We start from the raw sequence: 23,818 nt of genomic DNA on the forward strand, positions 1-23,818 counted from the left end.
CCTGCAGTGCTAGTCCCACTCCTCTTTTTTTAAGACATTTACAAGCCACAAAAAGGGAGTAGCTGGGTGTAGTATTAACACATCTCAGAAGTGAGACCCTTTAATAGTGCTCACCAAGCCCCTATGCAACAATCCTGCTAAGCACCTTAGCCTGCCAAGCAACACCTGGTGACTCACGTGACTCGGGTAAGGAGAAATGAACCGCTGCAAATGCCTGGTTCAGAGCCTGCTATTTGTCCCACAGCTGCCTCCTGGACTGGGTACCCTTTTCATGTTTAGGGTCCACTCCCTTGGACTTGTACAGCACCCTGCAGGAATGCCTTAGCACTGTGGTGTCCAGGATTCCACTTTGCAGGGTCCAGCGCCCGGAGGTTGCATTACAGGCAAAACCTCGCAGGATCTTGTGTCTTCTTTGCAAGGTTCGGGTACCATTTATCTAAGCATATAGAGCCAGTGTCAAATGGATCCAATCGGTCAATCCCTTGATTCATTTAAAAATCGTTTGTGGGGCTAGAGACCTGGAGAAGAGAGATCAAACAAACGTGCCCATCCACCTTGCAGACACTGGTAAAAAACTGATGTGCTTCCTGTATGGAAGGGGTTATATAGGGAATCACTTCCTGTCTAAGACTTTGTCTACCAGTGTCCATTCACCTAGAGATGATGTGTAACCTAGTAGGTAATGAATATTAGCCTAAATCTGTGTCCCATGATGTATGGAAAAGAAAAGGGTATTTAGAGGCATTGTTTTAAAAAAACACTTGCACTGTGTGTTATGGCTGGATAAAAGAGAGGGGCTGGCAGTGACATTATTTAAACTTTCCTATTAATATTAATAAGTAATAATCCTTAACAGATGACTCATCAACGCTTTTTGTTTTGATGCACCTGGAATGCATTGATTTAAAAACAAGTTCAATCGGACTTTAAAATAGTTGGATCGTATAGATGATTGCATGAAGAATCAATATTGCCAACATTATTCCTAGTGTGTGAGAGAGAGAGATCAGTCCAGAAGGAAAACTGTCAACTGTAAATGAATGTTAAAATATAGAGGGAAATAGTAGGAAACAGTGTATTAAAATGCTGGATAAAACTAGAGTACAAATAGAAAACTATTTAATGTGGCCTAATATTGCACATGCTTACTGCAAATATTCTACAATGCAAGAACAAAAAGGAGAGAGGGGATTCTTAGTAAGTGCCTGAGCAGAATCAGAGGTCAGCCAGGAAAGCCAACTCAGGTCTGACAAACAGATGTTGCTGGGGCAAATATAATTCACTACAAGACCACAAAGCAGCTCGAGCTATTGGAAGACGGCCAGAACAGTATGATTTAAAGATCTCAGCAAAGTAACTGGGAAGTCCCATAGCAGCACCTGCATCAGCTACTCATACCACTTACCGTATACACAGACAAATTAAAACATACGGGCCAGCAGCTGCGAAGGTACGTGTGATGCTAGACCTGCTGATAAAGCCAACAACTTCTTGTGGTGCTCTACGGCATGAGAATACTTGTTGTTGCACAGCCACTTGAAAAAATACAGGTTTCCTCTAAAACGGACACTATAAAAATGTTATTTTATTTTTTTTAACCTGCATTATTTAAGAACTTAAAAAACAAATTGGTTAACCATGTGCAGTACACGGCTGTCTTTTTTTTCTGAACATAGTAACCCTGTACAGCTACAGCAATTTTACCAATGGTCATACACTGCAGAATCCAAATGTTCAAAGCCGGCAGACTGGAAACTTACACAACCTACTTTTTTTTTTTTTACAACTTTAACGGCAAAAGATTTTGAACCTTGAAAGTGTTTCACAAGTTGTATAATTAAACTGTAATATTTCAATAAAACACACAAGTAAAACATCTAATTCACGGTATATATATGAGGGCTATATAATTGAGATTGGGAGTACTCACCCTCAAGAAATAAAAACAGGTTTTTTATATTTTTTCTACACTTCTCACTAAGGAGCTCACACAAACATTTGCATTTGGAACTATGTAAGAGTTTAAATTACAAATTGGGTAACTTTTATACTTTGATTAAGCGCACATAAAAATTGAAAGACGGTGGAAAAATGTTTATTTTCTAAATGAAAAAAATGTATTTTGTAAAAAAAAAAAAAAAAAAGAAAAAAAAATAGAGGAGAAAACAAAATGTTATCTGAGTTATACAGCAGGCTCGGGCTGTGTAGTCTGCTTCTCTGTGACCTGTGGGAAAGAAAATATAATTGTAAACATACTTTAGCAACTAAAATGATAAAGTGCTAATTATATATTCATGCCATGAACTATATGATCAAGCTGTCTGCCAAGGAATTTGCACGGGGCTGCCGAGGACGCAAGGGGCTGATATTTATTGAAATGCAACAAAATTTGGCATCCATGGAAACATGTTTATGAACACCCCTGCCACCAGCCCAATTATATTATGATTCTTGCTCCAGCAGCCTCAGAATATTTTATTTTTTTAAATCATATATTATGTCTAATTCACTGCTGAACGTTAGAGACCTCCACAGCTAAACACCTAGCTCACTGAACGGGTGTCATATTATTAAAGAGAACCTGACATTTTGTAGCCTCAATATAAAGAATAGCTATTCTTTCACCTAACATTGAAGGGCTGAAACCGTGATAATGTTCACTGCAAAACACTACATACTTGATGCATACTGATACTTGATGCAGCCCATTTTGTATGCCAATTCAGACAGGCTGGTGCATATGTCTTGCAAGAGAGAAGAGATCCAGCGCTCTAGAAGCTATAAGTCCCAAAACACAACTTTATAAGAAACAGTCACATAAGGGAGAGTCCAAAGTGCTAGCTAAAGCGGTTGTATACCCGCACATCTATAAAAAAAATTTTTTAAAAACCCTGTAAAGCAAAGGCATAATGAGCTAGTATGCACTGCATACTAGCTCATTATGAAATACTTACCTTAGATCGAAGCCCCCGTATCGTAGCCCAGTCCACGTCGAAGGAGCTGACATTTTGCCCTCTGCGTTTCTTCCGGGTTCTCGTCTCCAGCGCTGTGAGTGGCAGGAGCTGCGTTGACGTCACTCCCACGCATATGCACGGGAGTCTTCTTCCGAGCAAGGTCTGGCAGCGTCTGCTGGACCTTCAGCCGGCACTCAGAGCCTATGCGCCACTGACGTCAGCAGCTGTATGCAAAAGTGAATATCTCATAAAACGTACCTACAGGTAAGCCTTATTATGAGGGTATTGGACTTCTCCTATTCTACACTCGTAAAGTCTATCACTGTTAACTAGAAAAAAACTGCCCTGTCCACGGTGGCCTTGTGGATGCAACTGGTTTACACCACTCTTCCTCTATATAAGCACAACTACTCTAACAGAGGATGTCCAAAGAAATTCCATAAAGTATGGTCAAAATGGCAATGATTCCACCGCTCTGATCTCTGATGCTCCTTGAACTTATGCTTTCTATCCCCTTTAGCGCTTATGTCTATTAGTTGGGGGGGGGGGGGGGGGGGTGGATGGCTTAGGAGGTCCTAGTATTATGCGTATTTACATCTTGGGTATAGCATGAGCCGCACACATCCATTGTTCATGTTTTATTTTGTGTTTTTTTTGTTTTGAACTGTTCTTTTTGTGGCTTCAGCTCTCTGTACTGTCCCTAAATGGGCCGTGTTTGTAATAATGAAAACCTCAATAAACAGAATTAGATTTGCAGTCACAATAGCTGTCTGGTTTTGCATTTACCTGCAGGTGTAACTAATAAAGCAGCCATTGAGTATATACATAAATATGGGATTGGACATTAAAAATATAAAATTACAGCCAGGACTGTCGTCAAAAAGAAAGCATACGGTAGTCTTTTCAGTGATGTTGTTATATATACACAAATAAAAGAGTTCAGTTTGATTTAAATAACCGTAACAACCAAACAGAAAGAAATGCACTCCCTATGTGGCTAATATCTGATCTCAACAGCTGTTAAAAAGCAAGGCATAATGACTGCAGTAGTTAACGTATTCTCTCTCTAGGGGCTAATCTACAAACTTCTACTTTTATCACAACAAAAAAATATGGTAGAATAAACATTTGAAAAGGTCCAATAAAGGTCCCATTAAAATTACATCAAAGTAAAAATTAAAAATATAACTCAAAATATTCCTTTAAAATATGCATTCTGTAAATATAGATTGGACCCAAAGCATGCTTTAAAGGGAACCTGTGTTCTGCCTATGTCCCAGTGCTAATAAAATTATATGGCAGTTTATCACAACCCCTTTTACTGTCACTTTTTTTAGACTGTTTGGGCTGTGTATAAAGATGGAGAAAATATATAAAGGCATGTGAAATAAAAAAAAAAAGGGATTCATATTCTGAAAACCATTATTACAAGTATTAACCATATACAGTTACCAGAGTACAATATTTTACCTGCCAAATGATTGTATTTCTGTCTATCCAGATCTGAGATTTACAGAGGGGGTGGGGGGTGTGACAGCATAGTACAGACATCCCAAGTCTCCTGTGAAGTGCGGGAGTCTCCTGCATTTCTGCTCCCGCACACCCGCGAGCGCCTCTGATAGCACTTGGGGGGGCGTGGAGCGCCACCTCCCTGAAATTAGTTTTTGCAGGTTGGGATGTCTGCATAGTGCATGTTACAACATATCTGGACCAAGAATGGACAGCCAGAGAGCCAATCAAAAGATCAATCTTGTTCTGTCCATGGCTGCCAAACCCGGGCATATTTCCGAGGACACACCCTGTTAATATAGGTCAGCTTGTACATGGGTAGTACTGCATCAAAAGATGATTCCCATGATTTCAAAGTAGGGGGGAGGGGGAAGCCCATTTAACCAGTATCTCTTTTTAGGCATATTAAAAAAAAAAAAATCAAGAGCTTGGTGTATCGAGGTCGCTGTTCATCGCCGTGAATACCCAATAAGGCTAATTCGGCTGACAGCAGGAGGGACAATTGTAAGCGAGTATTAATGCAACCCAGAATTGCAGTCCATTATTGTACCAACTTAGGGCAGGTCCAAAACATATGGAAATAAGTGCTCAGAGGACTGGCACCGAGGGCAATTTTGTGAGCGCTGTGGATATATCTTCTGCAGTCTCTGAGGCGTGTAATAAATTCTGTGCAGAAATTTTGCCTGTAATAATTTGTCTCTAAAGGAGATCACTAATTTGGAGCTATCTTCAAAACACTCCTCCCAGGTTTCCCTGTCCAGACTCGGAATATCTGTCCGCCACTTCTCTCCTAGCACCTCCATTTTGGGGGAATCCACCCTGAGAAGTGCTGAATATAAACGAAGAGAGAGGTTTGTCTAAGGATTCCCGTGCTAGTAATTCTTCTATAGAGTCAGCCTAAAGACTAGGTGAAGTGGGAAATTGTGCTCTGGCCCCATGGCTCAACTAATAGAAGCAGAAAATCATGCAGCTAGGGAGTTTATATTTGACGGTAAGGTCCCGAAATGATAATAGCACTGCTGCATGCATGATATCTTTCAGTACCTTAATCCTAAAACGAGCAAAAAGTTGCAGATCCAGTATCGTTTTAAAATGAGGGAGCTAAGGATTTCCCCATAACCGGCAGAAGGGAGACCACTGGTTGGGACTAAGAAACCGCTTTCTAGCCACCACCCAAACTCGTAGGGTTACCTTAGTGGGATCAGGGAGGGAGGGATATGCTTTTGGACCCCTATATCCCAAGTTACTGAGTTTCCTAAGGTAGCCCAGAATTGGCACCTCCAAACAGCAATATTAGCTGTAGATTGTTTGCACCACCATCAAACTATAACTAGGATAGCCGCCCAGTAATATACCATCAGGTTGGGTAGTGCCAAGCCAGCCCAGTTTACCGGGAGCTGAATGTTTGATTTGGCTAAGCGTGGAGGAGATCCCTGCCACAAAAGGGAGCTAATACAGCCATCCAGGTTTTTAAAAAAGGAGGAGGAGGGAATCCATATTGGACATTTTCTAAAGACATAGTTAAATTTAGGTAGGTAAATCATCTTCAGTATATTTATGTGGCCAAGGAGGTTAAGTCGGAATGAATGTATCCATCTTAAACAGTGTTCTTTAAGTCGTATAACTATAGGGAGAAAATTAAGGTGGAAGGAAGGATTGCAGGTCTCGTGTAACGTTGATACCCAGGTATTTAAACTCCTCTACCCACAGCAGGGGTGTCTGAATTGCAGATACCCTGGCCTGAGGGTCGATAGGAAAAAGGACCGACTTAGTCCAGTTGATTTGGACTTCCGAGAAGCATCCAAATTCATCAAATGCCTCAAGGGCCATCTGTAAGGAAGAGTTTGCATCATGTAGGTTTAACAGTGTGTCATCTGCATAGAGTGAAATCATCTCCTCCAGAGAGCCAACCCAGAGTCCCTTAATACACCAGGAACCTTAAACCAAGATTGCCAATGGCTCCAGTGCCAACGCAAATAGGCTAGGTGACAAAGGGCAACCCTGGTTGGTCCCTCTCTGGAGTAGAAAGAAATCAGAGAAAGTGTCATTTGTACGAATCCCTGCTCTAGAGGATTTCTATAGCATACCCAGCCACTGCAGGAATCTAGGGCCGAAGCCAAACCTCCTCAGGACCTCCCATAGATACTCCCACTCCACAGAGTCAAAAGCTTTTTCCGCATCCAACGAAGCAATGACTATTGTGCCTCTGTTACTGTGGGAAGTGGCTAAGTTGAGAAGCAACCGACGTATATTAATATCTGTTCCCTTCCCGGGCATGAACCCCCTCTAGTCTACATGAATGAGCTCCTCCACCACGTACACTGCTTTTTAAATATTGCCTCCCCACTGCTCTTACACTCCCTGTATGCAGTTTGTAGGAAATCTCAAAGAAAACAATTTTTTTAATCTTCTTCCCAGTGGGCATGTGACTGCAAAGCTCTAGCGAGCGTACACGTCTTTGCAGACCTGTCAATTTTTCTGAATCCTTAGAGAAGCAGCAAAGTTGATTCTAAAATATTCTAAAATATTGTCGGCCCTGAAAGAGTTAATGGCCACTCGACGCGCAGAAAGACACAACTGCCAGAGCTCTGCGGTCGCTTGATTGCCCAGAAGAAAAAGGTGTCTCCATTGAGATTTCTTACAAACTCCATACAGAAAGTATACAGTAAAAGCAGTGGGGAGGCAATGTTTTAAAGGCTAATTATTATAGCCTTTCCTTTTACTTTAATGATGCATCCAGGAATACCAAGCAACATTAATCTGTACCTTTCATCTGCCCTGAGTTCAGCTTTAAATTCTCAGAAAAAAACTGAATTCTTTGTAAAAAAAAATAGCTGAAACTGACACTGGTTAAATGAACCTTTACAAGCTAAGTTTAAATCAATGTCCTTTAAAACAGACCCCTCCACTCTGTAAAATACTCTACTTCCCATTGAAATTTTACAGCATGAAAATAAGAACAGAAGCAGTGACACTGATGGTTGTTCTATAGCAGGGAGAATTCTCGGTCAGCAGGAAAATCCTGTAACTGCCAATGAGGTCAAAGAGAGGAGAGAGAAGGATGAGTAATGGAGCAGAAGTATGTCAGTGATATGGTCTGTGTCCTGCTCCTTTCATTCCAATTTGGTTCTCGCTGAGAAAACATCCTCTAGAGGAACGCAAGTGCTTGTTTTATTTTTTTCTATTTCAGTTTAATTGTCACGGGCTTCTTTGTGCGACCATTTAGAACTCCCAGGGCTGTTTCGATCCCTAGAAGGCTGTTGTCTAGTGGGCGATCTAAATATCAGCACGTCTCAAAGGATAACTAAACTTTTGAGCAAAACTGCAGCCCCACTGTATGTGGAAAATTTCAAGGGATATGAATAGTTTTTCAAGGCACTGTATATACACTATATAACCAAAAGCAGTGGGACGCCTGCCATTACATGCATAAACTTTAATGGCATCCCAGTTTTAGTCCGTAAGGTTCAATATTGAGTTGGCCCACTCTTTGCACCTATAACAGGTTTAGGAGTGTGTCTATAGGAATTTTTGAACATTTTTCCAGAAGTGCATTTGTGAGTTTAGGCACTGATGTGGACGAGAAGGCCTGGCTCGCAGTCTCCGCTCTAATTCATCCCAAAGGTTTTCTATTGGGTTGAGGTCAGGACTCTGCGCAGGCCAGTCAAGTTCCTCCACCCCAAACTCCCGCATTCATGTCTTTATGGACCTTGCTTTGTGCACAGGTCCAAATCATTTGGTGGGAGGGATTAGGGTGTGGGGTTGTTTTTCAGGGGTTGGGTTTGGCCAGTGACCAGTGCACAAAGCAAAGTCCATAGACACATGGATGAGCGAGTTTGGGTGGAAAAACCTGACTGGCCTGTACAGAGATCTGACCTTAATCCAATAGAACACCTTTGGGATGAATTAGAGCGGAGACTGCGAGCCAGGCCTTCTCATGCACATCAGCGCCTGAACTTACAAATGCGCTTCTGGAAGAATGGTCAAACATTCACAAAGACACACTCCTAAACCTTGTGGACAGCCTTCCCAGAAGAGTTGAAGCTGTTATAGCTGCAATGGATGGACCAACTCAATATTGAACCCTACGGACTAGGACTGGGATGCCATTAAAGTTCATGTAAAGGCAGGTGTTCCAATACTTTTGGTAATATAGTGTGTATATATACATACACACACACACATATATATATATATATACACATATACACACACACACACACACACTCACACTCACACTCGTGGACCGTCTTTTGCTTTCAGAACTGCCTTAATTCTTAGTGGCATAGATTCAACAAGATGTTTTTGGTCCATATTGATATGATAGCATCACACAATTGCTGCAGATTTGTCGACTGCCCATCCGTGGTGCGAATATCCCATTCCACCACATCCCAAAGGTGCACTGTCGGATTGAGATCTGGTGACTGTGGAGGCTACTGGAGTACAGTGACCTTATTGTCATGTTCAAGAAACCAGTGGTGCATTATCCTGCTGAAAGTAGCCATCTGAAGATGAGTACACTGTAGTCATAAAGGGATGGACATGGTCAGGAACAATACCAAGGTAGGCCATGACGTTTAAACAATGCTCAATTGGTACTAAGGGGCCCAAAGTGTGCCAAGAAAATATCCCCTACACCATTACACCACCACCAGCCTGAACCATTGATACAAGGCAGGATGGATCCATGCTTTCATGTTGTTTACACCAAATTCTGACCCTACCATTTCATCTGAATGTCGCAGCTGAAAATCGAGACTCATCAGAACAGGCAACGTTTTTCAATCCTCTATTCTCCAATTTTGGTGAATGTATGAATTGTAGCCTCAGCCTCAGTTTCCTGTTCTTAGCTGACAGGAGTGAAATCCGGTGTGGTCTTCTGTTGCTGTAGCTAATCAGCTTCAAGGTTCGATGTGTTGTGCATTCAGAGATGGTATTCTATACCTTGGTTGTAACGAGTGGTCATTTGAGTTACTGTTGCCTTTCTATCATCTCAAACCAGTCTGCCCATTCTTCTCTGACCTCTGACATCAACAAGGCATTGTGATCCACACAACTGCCGCTCATTGGATATTTTCTCTTTTTCAGACCATTCTCTGTAAACCCTAGAGATGGTTGTTTGTGAAAATCCCAGAAGATCAGCAGTTTTTGAAATACTCAGACCAGCCCATCTGGCACCAAATAACATGCCATGTTCAAAGTCACTTAATTCCCTTTTCTTCCCCATTCTGATGTTCGCTTTGAACTTCAGCAAGTAGTCTTCAGCACGTCTAGATGTCTAAATGCATCGAGTTGCCATGTGATTGGCCGATATATATATATGTGTGTGTGTGTGTGGTGTGTAAATACAAACGCACACCTTTGTTAGCCAAATAGACATTTAAAATAGAACTGAACTACAAAAAAAAAAAAATACAGGGAATCTCTAGGAATTTTAATTGTGGTTAAGCAGCATACTGACAAATCTACCTTTTGCTTTGAATTCCTCATATAAATGGCCTTCGTGTTCCTAGGTACTCCTGTTCTGCAGCCTGACAGTTGTATATCTGCAGTGCGAAATCTGAGGCACTACTGCCTGACTGCTAGTCTTTACGGTGTCGCTCACTGTTCTCCTTTCTGGAGAGGAAGATGTACCTGAAGAGCTGCAGTGCAAGGACCCACTGGCTTCTGCTTTATGCATTCTGTGGATCTGTGCTTCCTCCACCTCTCCTGCTGCTTCATGAACAAAATCCCCAGACATCAGTTCATCAGTCATTGGAGCAACAGCTCCGACATGAGTAAGCAATGCCCTGCTCCTCAACCAAGGTGGCTGTCTTTACACAGACACAGGCATGTCAGGCACCAATGGGGAAAAGATCAGCTGCAGACTGATGACAGGCAATAGTCAGAAACAGATCCTCATTAATACATAAGGACTGTGCACACTTATCAGGGTTCGAATCCCGGCTGGTTCAGCAGGAACTGGCCAAGATTAGAACCATGTATAGGTAGGCTGAACATACCCAATCCTGCCGGATTGTTATAGCCTCTAGCAATAATCACGGTCTTCTGCCAGTGGGGATCTCGCCCACCCCCTGGGAGAAGACAACGGCTACGTGGGAGGGTTTTTACCTGACTGTGTTTATGGGGGGAATCAAACAAGTTTCTTTCCTGCAACCCTTGGTTGCAGGAAAGAAATTTTCACCGTCTATGGCTGGCCTTATTTAGGCTGGGTAGTACTCTTCTCCTTTGTCCTGTTTTCTACATACTTTGTTTATAGCTTGAAGCTTTTTCATTGGATGTACAGCAATGTACATATTTACACTTCATAAAGGAATTACACTAAAAGATAAAGGTCTAGTTGTTCAGTATGATTCAACACAGTCCCAGTTTATCTTGGGCACTGACTCACATTTCTTTTACAGGAGCTTGGATAGCATCACCGCCTCATAAAAGGTACAACTGATGCAGTCTGACAGGCCTTGCTCAGCTCAATCACGTCTTGTTTACAGACATGGCGATTCTTGTAGTATTTCTGCCTTCTAGCTATTGTACAGGGATTCTGCAGTCTGAAATGTAATTGAGACTCACTGAAGAAAACACAGCACAGAATTATTTACTGGCTGAATCTAACCTTCTGATGCCAATTACAGAACTGTACTGGCATCTGTCATTCATGGGCCAAGTCATCATAATCAACGTTTGTGTAACCATTGATCCGACAGAACTAGAAATGGTTATGCCCTTGGAAGTGAACTGGTTGCATACTGGCCAAAGAAAAGAAGTGTAAACTTTATTCTTTCAGAGCAGCCAATTTAACTTTGTGTGGGTGAGGGGTACACTAAAAAGTTACATTTTAACATATTCAGACAGTCTACACAAAGTAATTTATAGCAGCCATGATCAGCTGCCTGTGGCTTTTCATGAACATGATGGTCTTTCTCAGGTCTGTAAACCAAGCAAATCCCAGTTTCATAGCTCCTGTTCATTTCTCTAATATTGCATAACCTGTTTGACAAATGGCATGTTTGTGATGGAACAGGGATTACTCCAGCCCCCCCAAATCACAGACAGCAAAGAACATCAGAGTATGCTTCTATATCTGATTAGGATTCCAAGTCCTGTGAGATAGTCCTATAAGAATGCTGGGATCTGCCACTTGCTCCTGCAAGGTCTTCAGCAGTGTTCTCTGCTCCTTTGGGTTCTTACCTTGCCTTGGGTTTCTAACTTTGACTGTGCTTCCTATCCAATTGTCACAACCTCAGACTGAATTGTGACTCCCATTCTACTTGTTATCTCTTTTATAAAATGGAGTGCTGGTTAATGACTGATGACCAAAGAACTGTAAACTCAAGCGGCCTGGTCATCAATCTGTGCATTAAGATTACCTACCCTATTAGTCTTGTGTTCTCTTCTTGGTCCATTAAAGCCAGCCATGGACCTTTCAAGGTTCGAACCATGAATGGGCAGGCAGATTGCACCAAAGTTGATTGATCAATCAACTTGGGTATAACCAGCATCTCAGATTTTTCATGCGATCATTGCCAGCCGCTATCAATAATCACTGTGTGGAGAACACAATAGCTTCACGGGAGGGATTCCCCCATCAACAATGACTGCGTTGATGGGGGAATCAAGCGATTTTCTTTCTTGCAATTTGTGGTTGCAGGAAAGAGAATTACACCATCTATGGCCTTGCATTGAAATGCATTATGGGTTTAAATGTGAATCTGTCTTCCTCTGTCTCCAGAACTAAGTGCTGCTAAGTGAACAACCCCAAGGTGACTGCTATTAAGTCTAGTATTAAAAAGCCTTGACTAGCGATAGAAGCCACAACTACCTGTTAAACCTTCTAATCAATAAGAGTTCATTGCGGGCCACTAAGCCACTCTCATTGGATTACTACACTACTTTCAGTAAAGACAGTATAGGGGTCTGGGTGCACTATATAAGTAAAAAGGTAGAAGTATCTTAGCCAGTGGTTTCCAAACTGTGGCCCTTTGCTTCGTCTTTATCTGATCCTTGGAGCACTATTCCTCCCACTGACATGAGACATTATTCTAACAACTAACACCAACAATGGGGCTTAATTTCTCTCTCGGACTCCAACAATGGGGCACTATTCCTCCCACTAATACCAATGATGGTTACTATTCCTCCCAATGATACCAATGATGGGGCAAACTTTCCTCCACTGATACCAATGACAGGGCACGATTTCTCCCATTGATACCAATGACAGGGCACAATTTCTCCCACTGATACAAATGATGGGGCACTATTCCTCCCACTGATACCAATGATGGAGCACCATTTCTCCCACTGATACCAATGATGGCTACTATTCCTCACAATGACACCAACAACGGGGCACTATTCCTTCCACTGATATCAATGACGGGGCACTATTCCTTCCCCAATAATAAATATGGTGCTGTTTACTCCCACTGATGCCAGGAACATTTCTACTCCCACTGGCCACAGTCTGGCACCTCTATATCATCTCAACATCTCAAAATGTATTAGTGAAGGTCAGGGGTGCCCAACCTTTTGAAGAGCGAGGGCCACTTAAGCGACTTGGTAACTGGTCGTGGGCCACAATGAGTGGAGCGGGCGGATGACCATCCGTGTCCACTCCGCATAAGCAGAGCAGACACAAAACATAGCCCGCTCTACTCTATGGGCCCTCCGATCTGATTCACCCAGACGGAAGTGGGCGAACACAAATCTGTTTACATGGTCTAATTGGGTCCACCCGATTCAGGATTCCTGCAGGTATTGCTGGCTACTGTTGTCTCCCAGGCATGTATGGCTGCTTGCTGCTGTCCCCCAAGCCGGTATGGCTGGCTGCTGCTGTCCCCCAAGCCGGTATGGCTGGCTGCTGCTGTCCCCCAAGCCGGTATGGCTGGCTCCTGCTGTCCCCCCAAGCCGGTATGGCTGGCTGCTGCTGTCCCCCAAGCCGGTATGGCTGGCTGCTGCTGTCCCCCAAGCCGGTATGGCTGGCTGCTGCTGTTGCTGTCCCCCAAGCCGGTATGGCTGGCTGCTGCTGTCCCCCAAGCCGGTATGGCTGGCTGCTGCTGTCCCCCAAGCCGGTATGGCTGGCTGCTGCTGTCCCCCAAGCAGGTATGGCTGGCTGGCTGTATGCTGCTGTCCCCCAAGCAGGTATGGCTAGCTGCCTGCTGCTGTCCCCCAAGCGGGTATGGCTGGCTGGCTGCCTGCTGCTGTCCCCCAAGCGGGTATGGCTAGCTGCCTGCTGCTGTCCCCCAAGCGGGTATGGCTGGCTGGCTGCTGCTGCTGTCCCCCAAGTGGGTATGGCTGGCTGGCTGGCTGCTGCTGTCCCCCAAGCAGGTATGGCTGGGTGCCTACTGCTGTCCCCCAAGCAGGTATGGCTGGCTGCCTGCTGCTGTCCCCCCAGGTGGGTATGGCTGGCTGGCTGCTGCTGTCCCCCAAGCAGGTATGGCTGGCTGGCTGCCTACTGCTGTCCCCCAAGCAGGTATGGCTGGCTGCCTGCTGCTGTCCCCCCAGGTGGGTATGGCTGGCTCCCTGTTGCTGTGCCCCAGGCAGGTGCGGCTGCCGCTGTTCCCAAGGCGGGTATAACTGGCTGCTGCTGTCCCATGCGGAGTGCATTTAGTATCACTCAGCCTGTGACAGGAGCCGGGGCTATACCGGAAGCTCTGCTCTCTACTCCAGCCGCATGCTTCCTCTATAGCCGGCTCCATTGTTCCCACTGATGCTCTGGGATGGAGGGTTGGGACCCTGCGATCTGAGCTTGCTGACCCACCATCCCAGAGCAGGAGGTCACGGGCCACATCAGAGGGCACCCCTGGCATAGGTCCTCATATGACTCTGTAAAGGCTATTTTCTCCGAGTACCATATTATGTGCATATCATCAAACATTAGGCTGATGCGAGCTGCACTGTACATGACTGACAGTTACAATCAACTTAGTCTAATTCCTATGCACATCCCAGTTTTTCCTGCACAGGTGTTCCACAATCCCCTGTACATTTTGAAGAAATGTGAATAATCATTAAAACCAGAGATAGAGCGGTAATTAATTTTAGCCAAGTACACAAAGCCTACATTTTTAAAGGCAGAAAATGTGAATACAGGCTTAAAATACCATTAACCAAAAAAAAAAAAAAAGTCTACTACAATTTAACTCTGAGCTGTTATTTGGGGCAGCTATAGAGATTTTATATTTGCTTTATTGCCGACTGTCTAATTTTACATGCCACAGACTGTAAATGTGAGGAATTATCCCACTGCAGTCTGCTTTTCCCTATAACAAAATGCACTAAAGGATCTGCAATCGTCTGGGCCATTTTATGAGCCAGTTTTTCCCAATTCTCCTTCACGGAAGTTTATTTCATTAGAATGTTTCATTAATCCTGTGCAACAAAGGTGTCATGAGATGCCGGTGTACTATACGTGTGCAGTGCATTGTGGGTAGGCTTACCAGCTTTTGGGCTCTTATTCTCAGTTTATTCCAGACTGTGTGATGAGCCTGCAGCAGAATAAAAGTCACAATGAGTCACATTCGATAATTAAAATGCAACAGAAACCACAAACTAAGAAAAACAGTTTAATGTAGATGTTTTAATGGGTCCTTATGTGCGAGACACTCAATCCAAACTGCTAAATACATAACTGAAACATGTGCACAGCCAGTTCTATATAGGGAGAAGTCTTCCCTGGCATCAGAGGGTTTGCCTACAGAGGATTATGTCCACATTCCCTGTAAGGCTTCGTTCACAAGGATATACTATAGCATACACCCATGCAAGGGTCGTATTTGTCTGCATGAGAGTGCACAGGTGCATCCCCATGCAGGGAGTCCCATTCATATCAATTGGGACGCAGCAGTTGCTCCCAATTTGGCATCAATACGCATGCATGGACCCAAACTCAGACAGTGTGCAATCAGGGTCTTGCACCCATGCGGCTGTCAAATTGGGAGCAGCAGCTGTATCTGTGCAACTGCTGCATCTCAATTGATATAAATGGGACTATGTGCACAGGGATACATGGAACACCTTTGTAACCCTATACAGGCAAACATGACTCTCGCTCAGATGTACACCAATGTCAATGAGGCCTAAAGGTTTGCACTTCATATATACAGCGGGTAAAATAAGTGTTGAACACGTCTCCATTTTCTTTTAGGTAAATATATTTCTAAGGGGCTGTTGACATGAAATTTTCACCACGTCGGTAGCAACCCATGCAATCCATACATAGGACGAAACCAAAACAAATAAGTTTCGGAAATTAAATTATGTGTAATAAAATGGAATGACACAGGGAAAAAGTACTGAACACATGAAGAAATGGAGGTGTAAAAAGGCATGGAAAGCCAAGACACCAGCTGGAATCTATCAGTAATTAGAAAGTGATCTTGCCCCTTTAACTACTAAGCCACCGCCCACCGTCATATGACGGCGGGACGAGGCTTCTCTTGTTCTGGGCGGACGTCATATGACGTGATCGCCCTCCTGAGCCACTAGGGGGCGCTGCGTCGCTCGGGACCCGGTGCGCGTGCCCGGCGGCCGCAATGTCCGCCGGGCACCCGCGATTGCCGGGTAACAGAGCAGGACCGTGGATCTGTGCATGTAAACACAGATCCACGTCCTGTCAGAGAGGAGAGGAGACCGATGGCGTGTCCCTTGTACAAAGGGGCACCGATCGGTCACCTCCCCCAGTCAGTCCCCTCCCCCCACAGTTAGAATCACCTCCCTAGGTCATACATTAACCCCTCGATCGCCCCCTAGTGGTTAACCCCTTCCCTGCCAGTCACATTTACACAGTAATCAATGCAATTTTATAGCATGGATCGCTGTATAAATGTGAATGGTCCCAAAAATGTGTCAAAAGTGTCCGATATGTCCGCCGCAATATCGCAGTCACAATAAAAATCGCAGATCGCCGCCATTACTAGTAAAAAATAAATAAATAAAAATGCTATAAATCTATCCCCTATTTTGTAGACGCTATAACTTTTGCGCAAACAAATCAATATACGCTTATCGCAATTTTTTTTTTACCAAAAATATGTAGAAGAATACGTATCGGCCTAAACTGAGGAAAAAATTTGTTTAAAAAAAAAAAAAAAATTGGATATTTATTATAGTAAAAAGTAAAAAATATTGTGTTTTTTCAAAATTGTCCCTCTTCTTTTGTTTATAGCGCAATAAATAAAAACCGCAGAGGTGATCAAATACCACCAAAAGAAAGTGTCTATTTGTGGGGAAAAAATTATAACAATTTCATTAGGGTGCAGTGTAACATGACCGCGCAATTGTCATTCAAAGTGCGACAGCGCTGAAAACTGAAAAATGGCTTGGGCAGGAAGGGGGTGAAAGTGCCCTGTATTGAGGTGGTTAAATTAATATCGGCTGGTTCAGTCTCAACTGATTGCCTATAAAAAGGTGTCTCATTGCCAAGGTGTCACACAAGAAGCATCTCATGATGGGTAAAAGCAAAGAGCTCGCTCAAGACCTTTGCAACCTTATTGCTGCAAAACATACTGATGACATTGGTTACAGAAGGATTTCTAAACTTCTGAATGTTCCAGTGAGCACTGTTGGGGCCATAAGCCAAAGTGGAAAGAACATAATTTCACCATAAACGGGCCACAACTAGGTGCTCCTCGCAAAATTTCTGAAAGAGGAGTGAAAAGAATTATCAGAAGAGTTGTCAAAGAGCCAAGGATTACTTGTGGAGAGCTTCAGAAAGCAGGCACAATTGTTTAACCACTTAAGCCCCGGAAGATTTGGCTGCTTACCAGGCCATTTTCTGTGATACGGCACTGCGTTGCTTTAACTGACAATTGCGCGGTCGCGCAACGTTGTACACAAAATTGACATCCTTTTTTCCCCACAAATAGAGCTTACTTTTGGTTGTATTTGATCACCTCTGTGGTTTTTATTTTTTGTGCTATAAACTAAAAAAGAGCAACAATTTTGAAAACACAATATCTTTTACTTTTTGCTATAATTTAAAAAAAAAAAAAAAAAAATTTTTCCTCAGTTTTGGACGATATGTATTCTACATATTTTTGGTAAAAAACAAAACAACAAAAAAAAATAAAAAAATCGCAATAAGCATATATTGATTGGTTTGCGCAAAAGTTATAGAGTCTACAAAATAGGGGGTAGGTTTATGGCATTTTTTTAAACTTTTTTTTTTACTAGTAATGGTGGTGATCTGCGATGTTTATCGGGACTGCGATATTCCGGCGCACAAAGTGGACACTTTTGACACATTTTTGAGACCATTGACAATTATACAGCGATCAGTGCTATAAAAATGCACTGATTACTGTATAGATGTCACTGGCAGGGAAGGGGTTAACACTAGGGGGCGATCAAGGGGTTAATTGTGTTCCCTAGGTGTGTTCTAACTGTAGAGGGGATGGGACTGACTAGGGGAAGAGAGAGATCGGTGTTCATACTTAGTATGAACACACAATCTCTCTCCTCTCCCCTGAGAGAACCGGGATTTGTGTGTTTACACACACAGATCCCGGTTCTCACTCTGTCACAAGCGATCGCGGGTGCCCGGCGGTCATCGCACCCGCCGGGCACTCGCATTGGCTCTGGGCGTGCGCCTCCTACAGCGTCTTAAAGGGCCGATGTAGAGTTACAGCGGTTCGCCCAGGGGAGCCAACCTGCAGCAGTACAACTGCGGCGGCTGGTCCGGAACCAGTTAAAAGAAAACAATAAGAAATGTATTCAACAGCCATGGCCTGTATGCACGCTCACCAAGCAAGACTCCATTGCTGAAGAAAAAGCATGTTGAAGCTCATTTAAAGTTTGCTGCACAACATTTAGACAAGCCTGTGAAATACTAGGGCACTTGGCAGGAGGGAGGGGCCAGGAGCGCTGACGGGGGACCCCAGAAGAGGAGAACTGGGGCTGCCCTGTGCAAAACCATTGCACAGAGCAGGTAAGTATGACATGTTTGTCATTTAATAAAAGAAAAAAATACTTGCCTTTAATATGGCTTTAAATACTTATAAGGGGATGCAGACTGTGTAGCTTTCCTCAGAGCACAGAAAGTGCACCAGCCGATTAATAATAAACCAGCCCCTCCTATTCAGAATGAATATGTGATCACTGTGGTGAAACAAAGAGCTATTTCTTCACAGCAAAAAAAGGTAGGAATCTGCTCAAAAGTTTGTTAAAATCCATGCAACGTACATTTTTGTTCCTCAAAAACATGGGGGTTACACTTTAAGAACTGATGCCAGAGGGCTGGCCAGGGAAATCGCACCTTTAAAAAAAAAAAAAAAAAACAACAGCACCAGCCTCCTTTGTATTTCTCTCTGGACACGTTTTCCTTTAACAACTGCGGCACTTTACAAAAATACACAAAACAACTTTGGGTCAGAAGATTTTCGTTTTCCAGGGTTTCTGTGCAAATTGCAGCGGCCACCATTGTGAGCGAAGCCTCGGTGAGGGGTACAAGCGCACAGAGGATAAAAACAATCAATACTAAACTCAGGCTCTCACGGTGCACTGGGAAAACAAAACTTTTCATCTGTACTCTCCACACAACATTCCCCACACTCCCCCAGCAACAAACTGCCAGCTCAGCGTGATCCCATGAAAGGGAAGGCGAGCAAAATTGCCTTTCACAGCTTATATATAGTTTAATAATTCAGAAAATCTAGTATCTTATTAAAAGACAGAAAAAAAAAAAAACAAAAAAAAAAAAAAACGCTATTATACTTCAGCACAAAAACTGCAGTTTTTACTTAAGACTCAGCAAGAAGGAGAAAACCAGGGACCACTTGGGGTTATCTGAAGTGTTCGTAAACAATCAACCTTTGTAATTATGCTAATATGAAGTGAAGGCTTCTAAGCGGCACCATTCACACAATAAAGCCTTGATTGTAATAGCGCTTTACAGCAGAATTTCAGACACATGAAGGAAACAACAAAAAAAGATAAAAGAGAATAAACAGTTAAAAAAAAATACAGCAATACTTTCTTAGAGAAAATAAAACTATTTAGCTGAATAAAAATAAATAAAATAATAATATGAAAATAATAAAGGAGTGGACTATTGCTAAAACAAATTAATTCAAGAGAGACAGGGATCAAGTCACTAAGAGTTAAATAAAGGCAAATAAAATGCGGTAAAATAATGCATGCAGTAAATCAGTTCTGAAAGTTCGATTTACTAAGAATTCTGTATTTTTTTTCTTTTAGGTATTTTTTGTTTTTTGTTCTTTTAACTTCCATGACACCGGAGATTGCGAGTGTGGGAGGGCATGGACGGAGGAGGTTTTCTACTAACAGCGGAAGAATCAGCATAAGGGACACCTCCTGACTGCAAATTATGTCCCTTGTGCGCATCTATCCGTTTTTAATTTTAGTTATACTTAGGCTTGAAAAATTGATGCTCCCCATTTTGGATGCTACTTTCTAATAACCCCACCATTGACTATTCCCAATTAGTTCTTTTGTCGGGGGGGCTGGGAAGCTGTGTTTGACATAATTAACCCTGTCTGTATTGCGCTGGCAGATATCATCATCAAGGCATTTTCGCCCACACAACTCCTGCCCCCTGGATATTTTCTCTATTTCGGACCATTCTCTGTAAACCCTAGAGATGGTTGCTCATAAAAATCTCTGTAGATCAGCAGTTTTTGACATTCTCAGACCAGCTCATCTGGCACCAACAACCATGCCAAATTCAAAATCTCTTAAATCCCCTTTCTTCCCCATTCTGATGCTCTGTTTGAACTTTAGCAAGTTATCTTCACCACGTCTAGATGCCCAAATGCACTGAGCTGCTGCCATGTGATTGGCCGATTAGCAATTTGTGTTACCAAGCAACTGAACAGGTGTACCTAATAAAGCGGCCAGTGAGTGTGTGTGTGTATATATATATATATATATATATATATATATATATATATATATATATATATATATACACACATACACATATACACACACACACACACACACACACATGCATACACATTATATATATATATATATATATATATATATATATATATATATATATATATATATATATATATATATATATATATATATATATATAATATACACACACACATACATACATACATACACATATGCTTAGATATATATAACCTGTTTAAGCAGTCAACAGATTTCAGCTTCCACCCCTACCAAAAAGCAAAATAAAAGGTCCAAGACCACATATTTCTCAATTATTGCTAGACCACACAGCTTGTTCCAAGACCCGTCCTGGACTGGAACAGGAAGGGACAGCAGCAGAGCACTGATGTAATCCCTCTGCTCTCTCATCCTATAAGCATGTTCAGGCAACACTGCAAACAGAGCACTGAGAATTCCACCACCCAGCCCTGCTTTGTAGGATATGACAAGTGCTTCCTGCATTTGACAATTTGAAAATATATACATGACTGAATTAATGTTTTATACATCTGCCTGTACTTTTGCTTTAGTGATTGAGCTCACTGTAAAATAATGTACACTGAAATCTATATACAGGTACATATTTATATATAATGTATCTGTCAAAGCTGTTGCTTTCTTATTTCCTGCTGATAAAGTGGTAGTAAAATCTACATTTTTATTTTTACCAACAGGAAAGCTTATAATAAAGCAAAAGTAAAATGAACATCTCATACACATGCACTGTTTAGGAGATATTCTAGTGAGCAGCAGCCGGTGACATCACCAGCGCATACCCATGCCATTCCTTCCGAGCTCTATGCCGTGGCCACGACTTCCACGCGCACGTGCGGGAGTGATGACATCGCGGCTCGGCTATTCAAGCGGCCGCAGCCCGCAAAACATGGAAGCTGGTCCATACTAGCACATTATGCCTTTACCTTGCAGGAAGAGTTGTTTTTTTACCCAACACTTACTACTGCTTTGAAATGGTGCTTTAGTAAGGGAACATACAGGTGACCTTAAAGTATCGTAGAACTAAATTCAAAAAACTATTTTTCATAGTTCTGGATAAGGTAGGAAGAATTAGAACACCATTTAGGTTTATATTTCTAGTAAACAATCCATTCCGCACACCTTTAGCGCCTTCCAGTGGGGTGCCTGGCACATGACGATGCTGCAAAATACACATGGAAAAACAGCCAGCACACTATAAAAAAACTTAAATCTTTTGCGGAGGTCACAAATACAAAAGTTCAACTACAAAAAGCATAATTCTACCAATTTAACCACTTCCGGCCACCGCACGCCGATATACCGTATATACTCGAGTATAAGTCGAGGCCCTAATTTACCACAAAAAAAATGGGAAAAACTTATTGACCCGAGTATAAGACGAGGGTGAGAAATGCAGCAGCTACTGTAAGTGGAAAAAGAGGGTCAACAATGCCCATCTGCAGCTGTATACCTCCCTTTGTCCTGTGCATGTGTCCATGTGTCCATGTGTCCTGTGCATATGTGCATGTGTCATGTGTCCTGTGTCTATGTGTCCTGTGTCCATGTGTCCTGTGTCCATGTGTCCTGTGTCCATGTGTCTGTGTCCATGTGTCTGTGTCCATGTGTCTGTGTCCATGTGTCTGTGTCCATGTGTCTGTGTCCATGTGTCTGTGTCCATGTGTCTGTGTCCATGTGTCCATGTGTCCATGTGTCCTGTGTCTATGTGTCCTGTGTCTATGTGTCCTGTGTCTATGTGTCCTGTGTCCATGTGTCCATGTGTCCATGTGTCCATGTGTCCATGTGTCCATGTGTCCATGTGTCCATGTGTCCATGTGTCCATGTGTCCTGTGTCCATGTGTCCTGTGTCTATGTGTCCTGTGTCTATGTGTCCTGTGTCTATGTGTCCATGTGTCTGTGTCCATGTGTCTGTGTCCATGTGTCTGTGTCCATGTGTCTGTGTCCATGTGTCTGTGTCCATGTGTCCATGTGTCCATGTGTCCATGTGTCCATGTGTCCATGTGTCCATGTGTCCATGTGCATGTGTCTATGTGTCCATGTGTCCATGTGCATGGGTCCTGTGTCCATGTGCATGGGTCCTGTGTCCATGTGCATGGGTCCTGTGTCCATGTGCATGGGTCCTGTGTCCATGTGCATGGGTCCTGTGTCCATGTGCATGGGTCCTGTGTCCATGTGCATGGGTCCTGTGTCCATGTGCATGGGTCCTGTGTCCATGTGCATGGGTCCTGTGTCTATGTGCATGGGTCCTGTGTCCATGTGCATGGGTCCTGTGTCTATGTGCATGGGTCCTGTGTCTATGTGCATGGGTCCTGTGTCTATGTGCATGGGTCCTGTGTCTATGTGCATGGGTCCTGTGTCTGTGTCCTGTGTATATGTGCATGTGTCATGTGTATATGTGCATGTGTCCTGTGTATGTGTACATCCTACCTGTGTCCTGTGCATGCCTCCGTGTGCCGCTCTGCACCAATCAGCAAATGCTATTACTATTCGGCGGCCATTCACTGTTCAAAAGCGGCGCCTCCTCCTTGTCCGTGATAGGCAGAAAACTCCATTTCCCATCAGTCAGCAGTCAGCCTATCACGGACATTCTCTCATCCTCATACAATGGACGAGGATGAGAGAATGTCCGTGATAGGCTGTACACGGATTGCTGGGAAATGGAGTTTTCTGCCTATCACAGACGAGGAGGAGGCGCGGCTTTTGAACAGTAATTGGCCACCAAACAGTAATAGCACACGCTGGCCTCCGTCTGCCTGTATGACACGCTGATCATGTAGGCAGACGGCGGTGACTCGAGTATAAGTCGAGGCGGGCACTTTCAGCCCAAAAAAAAGGGCTGAAAATCTCGACTTATACTCGAGTATATATGGTACGTCCTAAGTTTGAAGAGGAATATCGTTGTTATGGAAGCAGCTAGCTGCCATAACCCCGGTATCTTGTTTTTCGGCCAATGGTCCGGTTTCCGATACTAGTGGTCTCTGTAGCGGATTCGCCGCAAGATCACTTTTATCGGCGGCGGGAGAGGCCCCCCTCCCGCCACGCTCCGGTGCCCTCCGCCCGTTAACCGGAGCCGCCGACAGCGGCGGAGGCGATCGGATCCTCTCACGTCAGTGGCATGGAGATGGGTGAGGGGAAGATGGCCCCCACCTGTCTCCATACCATTGCAGGGCGGAAGCGACGTCAAAACATTACTTCCACCCATAGCTTTTAAAGGGCCTTTTTTTTTTTTTTTTTTTAATTGCATGTTAGTGTAAATATGAGATGTGAGGTCTTTTTGACTCCGGTCTCATTTTTAAGAGATCCTGTCATGCTTTTTTTTCTATTCCAAGAGATGTTTACTTGAAGCCCACGCACCCCCCCACCCCCAGTTAGAATCACTCCCTAGGACACACTTAATCACTTCATCGCCCCCTAGTGGTTAACCCCTTCACTGCCAG

General features: G+C 43.4%; 1 protein-coding gene across 1 annotated transcript in view; it reads right to left on the reverse strand.

Annotated features, from left to right (window-relative positions):
* Window positions 1–2,118: 2,118 nt before the first annotated feature.
* MRPL39 (mitochondrial ribosomal protein L39) overlaps window positions 2,119–23,818 on the reverse strand; it is a 171,805-nt gene continuing 150,105 nt past the window's right edge. Inside the window, exons 9-10 of the mRNA XM_073617072.1 lie at window positions 14,906–14,953; window positions 2,119–2,224 (exon numbers count right to left, since the gene is read on the reverse strand). Coding sequence (XP_073473173.1) covers window positions 2,183–2,224; window positions 14,906–14,953 — 90 coding nt within the window. The 3' untranslated portion in view covers window positions 2,119–2,182. The remainder of the gene's footprint in view (window positions 2,225–14,905; window positions 14,954–23,818) is intronic.

Source organism: Aquarana catesbeiana, linkage group LG02 (genome assembly GCF_042186555.1).
Source record: "Aquarana catesbeiana isolate 2022-GZ linkage group LG02, ASM4218655v1, whole genome shotgun sequence".
NCBI classification, from domain to species: domain Eukaryota; kingdom Metazoa; phylum Chordata; class Amphibia; order Anura; family Ranidae; genus Aquarana; species Aquarana catesbeiana.